The sequence below is a fragment of the Rhinopithecus roxellana genome, chromosome 8, assembly GCF_007565055.1.
Source record: "Rhinopithecus roxellana isolate Shanxi Qingling chromosome 8, ASM756505v1, whole genome shotgun sequence".
Taxonomy (NCBI): domain Eukaryota; kingdom Metazoa; phylum Chordata; class Mammalia; order Primates; family Cercopithecidae; genus Rhinopithecus; species Rhinopithecus roxellana.
In genome coordinates this window covers 44,262,072-44,265,669 of record NC_044556.1, presented here as the reverse complement: position 1 = coordinate 44,265,669, position 3,598 = coordinate 44,262,072, and the positions used below count along the sequence as shown (strand labels likewise).

Sequence of the window (3,598 nt, the reverse complement as noted above, 5' to 3'; positions counted from 1 at the left end):
TCTGGTGGTAGCTGGCTGGTCCTGGGCTGAAGTTCATGAGAGGTGACAGAGCTGTGCAGCCAGCAGGTGCTCTACAAACATTTAGATGAGTGAAAATAGTGAGGGAGTGACCATCCAACACCTGGATTTGAAGGATAGTTTGGGTTCTCCAAAAACCACACTTGCAACAGGTTGTATACTGCAGGAAGGCCCGGATTAGTGACCTAAATTTCATCTTATCTTGAGGAGAGAGAACTTTGATATAAGGGCTCAGGGAATCCCAGCTCCTTTGTTCCTTCCCATGTTGGCTGCAGAGAAGGAATTCCCCATGAAAACCAGGGTCTTCAGGGCCTGCTGTCACAATGGACAGAACAAACGGATGGACTAAAAGGGCCAAGTTGCTCCAGAGCTTCTGAATGTGACCATTCTTCCCAGAGTTTCACTGCTCAGAACTCTCCTTCATAGAAAGAGGTTAGCCTGCCCTTATGCTATTTACCCTGAGTTCCTCCTTGGAGAAAAGACTTCTTAGAACCAAAAGAATCATTTTAGTTTCTCCTTTCCCCTACCAGGCAAGAGTATACTGAGTGATGGATTAACAGAATATTACTATTTTTCACCTGGTCACCATGGCTTTGGCCTTCCAGAAGAACCAGAAATACCTATTGTTTATCTCTGCATTCACTTCAAATATTAAACAGCCCTACAAGTGTCACCTGTGCTGAGGATTAGACTCTTGCTGAAGATAGGACTGTTTCTGGTTCCAGCAGCCCCAGAATGTCTTCCTTCTCTCTCTTTCAGCCCACACCACCCTCCCTGTAAACACTACACCTGAGAGCAAAGGGTGCTCGGGGGATAAAGCCCAGGTGACATCCTTGTCAGACAGCAAGTGCCACAGGTTTCATCACAAAAGTTGAGTCAACAGGTGGATGGGGGAAGAGGGGTGAATCACGTCTGACAGGTAAGGAATGTAGGCACAGCAGCCCAGATAGATCCTGTTTCCTTGAGGCAGGGCTTGTTCCCTGCATAAAAAAGCCAGTTGGCTGGGAACACTACGCCAGTTCTAAGGGATCAAACGGAGTGTTCCTCTCTGCACACCAGGTCAGTCTCTTTACTTGGAACTCTTTAGCATCCATTCTATGTATTTAATTTTTATTAGAGTCTCCTTGGCCTTCTTGGTATTTTTTTTTCCTCATTATTGAATTTGGTCATAGCCATGCAGACTGTTCAACTGAATTATAACCTCTAGGAATATCTTCATTTTAAAAGTAATCACACTGTGGGCTTGAAGAGACTTTAGACATTATCAGTTCTTCTTCATTCACTCTTTCTGTGTCAGCAAGCAGGAGGTTGGTTTAGTCAAGGATCCATAGTAAATTTGTCATAGGATAAGGACTAGAACCCAGGTCCATAGCACTTTCCCTGACATTATAATTCCGTCTTATTTATAATTTTAATACAGAGAATTTTATTCTTTCAACAAATACTTTTGTGAGAGCTTACTGTATTTGACAATTTGGTTGCAAAGAAATAATTTAAGCAGCAGAAAATGTACTCTATGATATACAATTTAATCAGGAAATATGAGCTAAAATGCAATGTATAATGGTAACATCAGTGCCAGGTGATTAGGGCAAGTTCTGTAGCAGTTTGGGAATACAGAGATTTATGGAAGGTTTTCTCTAGAGAAGCCCCTAAAAGCGCCATATGAAGTGATTTGTGGTGTTTCGTTAGTGCTTGAATGAGCAGGAACAAGGAAAACATTTAAGACAGATGAGCACTTGAGCTAGGCCAGAGGTGGGATTGTGTAGTGTTCTAGAGAGGTCGGAGTTATACCATAGATGATAAGCCATGCTATTTATCAGAAATGAGTGGGTAGATTTAATTTATTAGGTTTTTTTTCAAATAACCTCACATTTCCAATGATCCAGTATTATGAGTCTCATATTCCTGCTAGAAGCCTGTTATTGTGCTGTGTAAGAAGAAAGAGAGCACCAGGAGAGGCCTTGCACTAGTGGAACAAGAGCAAATCATCTTTGAGTTCCTCTTCAAAGGCTCAGAAATTAAGTATTCTTTGTGGTCAAGAAGGGGGATGAACATTTGCTTTTTAAGAGACTTGAAGTGTTATTCACCATGGCTTATTCCCTAGTTATTCTCTGTTGAAATCATCTGTTCTGTCTCTAGGACCAGCCACTGTTGAAGCATGAGTTCCCAGCAGCAGAAGCAGCCCTGCCCCCCACCCCCTCAGCTTCAGCAGCAGCAGGTGAAACAGCCTTGCCAGCCTCCACCCCAGGAACCATGCATCCCCAAAACCAAGGAGCCCTGCCTCCCCAAAGTGCCTGAGCCCTGCCACCCCAAAGTGCCTGAACCCTGCCAGCCCAAGGTTCCAGAACCCTGCCACCCCAAGGTGCCTGAGCCCTGCCCTTCAACGGTCACTCCAGCACCAGCCCAGCAGAAGACCAAGCAGAAGTAATGTGGTCCGCAGCCATGCCCTTGAGGAGCCAGCCACCAGATGCTGAATCCCCTATCTCATTCTGCGTATGAGTCCCATTTGCCTTGCAATTAGCGTTCTGCCTCCACCAAAAAAGAATATGCTATGAAGCTTTGTTTCCTGTACACTCTGAGTCTCTGAATGAAGCTGAAGGTCTTAGTACCAGAGCTAGTTTTCAGCTGCTCAGAATTCATCTGAAGAGAGACTTAAGATCAAGGCAAATGATTCAGCTCTCTTATACCCCCATTAAATTCACTTTCAGTTCCACTTTTGACTGTGTGTCATTGACTCTACAACTTCATTTCTTTCCCTCATGAAGCAGGAGCTGTACACAGAGATGGGTTGGTGAAGAAGGGCTTTGTCCAGAAGGCATCTGATACTCGCACTAGGAGGGTGAGGGGCTGCCCCGACAAGCATTCCTGGGCTGCCTATGGGAAGTTGTGCAACGCCACCTAGAGGCTGTTGCTTTGGGCATCCAGGGCTGGAGCAGGGCTCTCCTCTTGCAACTCCATGAGTCATGCCAGAGTTTAGTTAGCACTTGTCTAAGCTGACTCTGACTCACTAATCCTGAATGCCTTCCCTCCAAATCTGACTTTTAGACTGCTAACTTACCAGCCAATTGCTGTTTATTTCAAGTAATGTTGTTCCTACATATGCTAACCCGCTCCTTCTCACTCATTTCTCTCTGATACCTACAACCAAGATTTCCAAAGACGCACAGACTCCGCTCTTTATCCCAATTAGTCATTTCTAGTCTCTGAGTGCCAACTCTGGACCAGAAACAGAATAAGGGAGATTTAAGGTGCTTGCCAGGGGCATTTGCAGTGCCCTGGGGATGTACTTCACTCCCTACCCCACCCCTCATTCAAACACACATACACACATGTACAACAACACACACGAGATCTGGAGTCCTCACAGAGTAATGCACAAAAGCTGATCCAGTTTGGAGACTGTTTTTCTCACATAGGTGCGAACCACGGAAGTCAGAACTGTAAAACCCACCCTCACTCATCTCCCTGTAGTATCAACATGTTTCCAGTCAAATTAAACAAGCTAGAATTACAACAGTGTGTTCATACACATGTGCATATATGTTTATATTGATGGAAATATAGGTTGCTTTTGCAT

At 44.7% G+C, this 3,598-nt stretch overlaps 1 protein-coding gene across 2 annotated transcripts; it reads left to right on the top strand.

Moving 5' to 3' along the window:
- The first annotated feature begins 989 nt into the window (after window positions 1-989).
- On the top strand, window positions 990-2,734 carry SPRR1B (small proline rich protein 1B). 2 transcript variants are annotated; one of them, XM_010378223.2, is made up of 3 exons: window positions 994-1,077; window positions 1,934-2,039; window positions 2,161-2,734. In XM_010378223.2, the coding sequence occupies exon 3, from the start codon at window positions 2,180-2,182 to the stop codon at window positions 2,447-2,449; it is 270 nt and encodes an 89-aa protein (XP_010376525.1). In that variant the 5' UTR covers window positions 994-1,077; window positions 1,934-2,039; window positions 2,161-2,179; the 3' UTR covers window positions 2,450-2,734. The 2 variants fall into 2 exon arrangements, with proteins under 2 accessions (XP_010376524.1, XP_010376525.1); XM_010378222.1 differs by lacking the exon at window positions 1,934-2,039 and having other exon boundaries at window positions 990-1,077.
- Window positions 2,735-3,598: the final 864 nt, after the last annotated feature.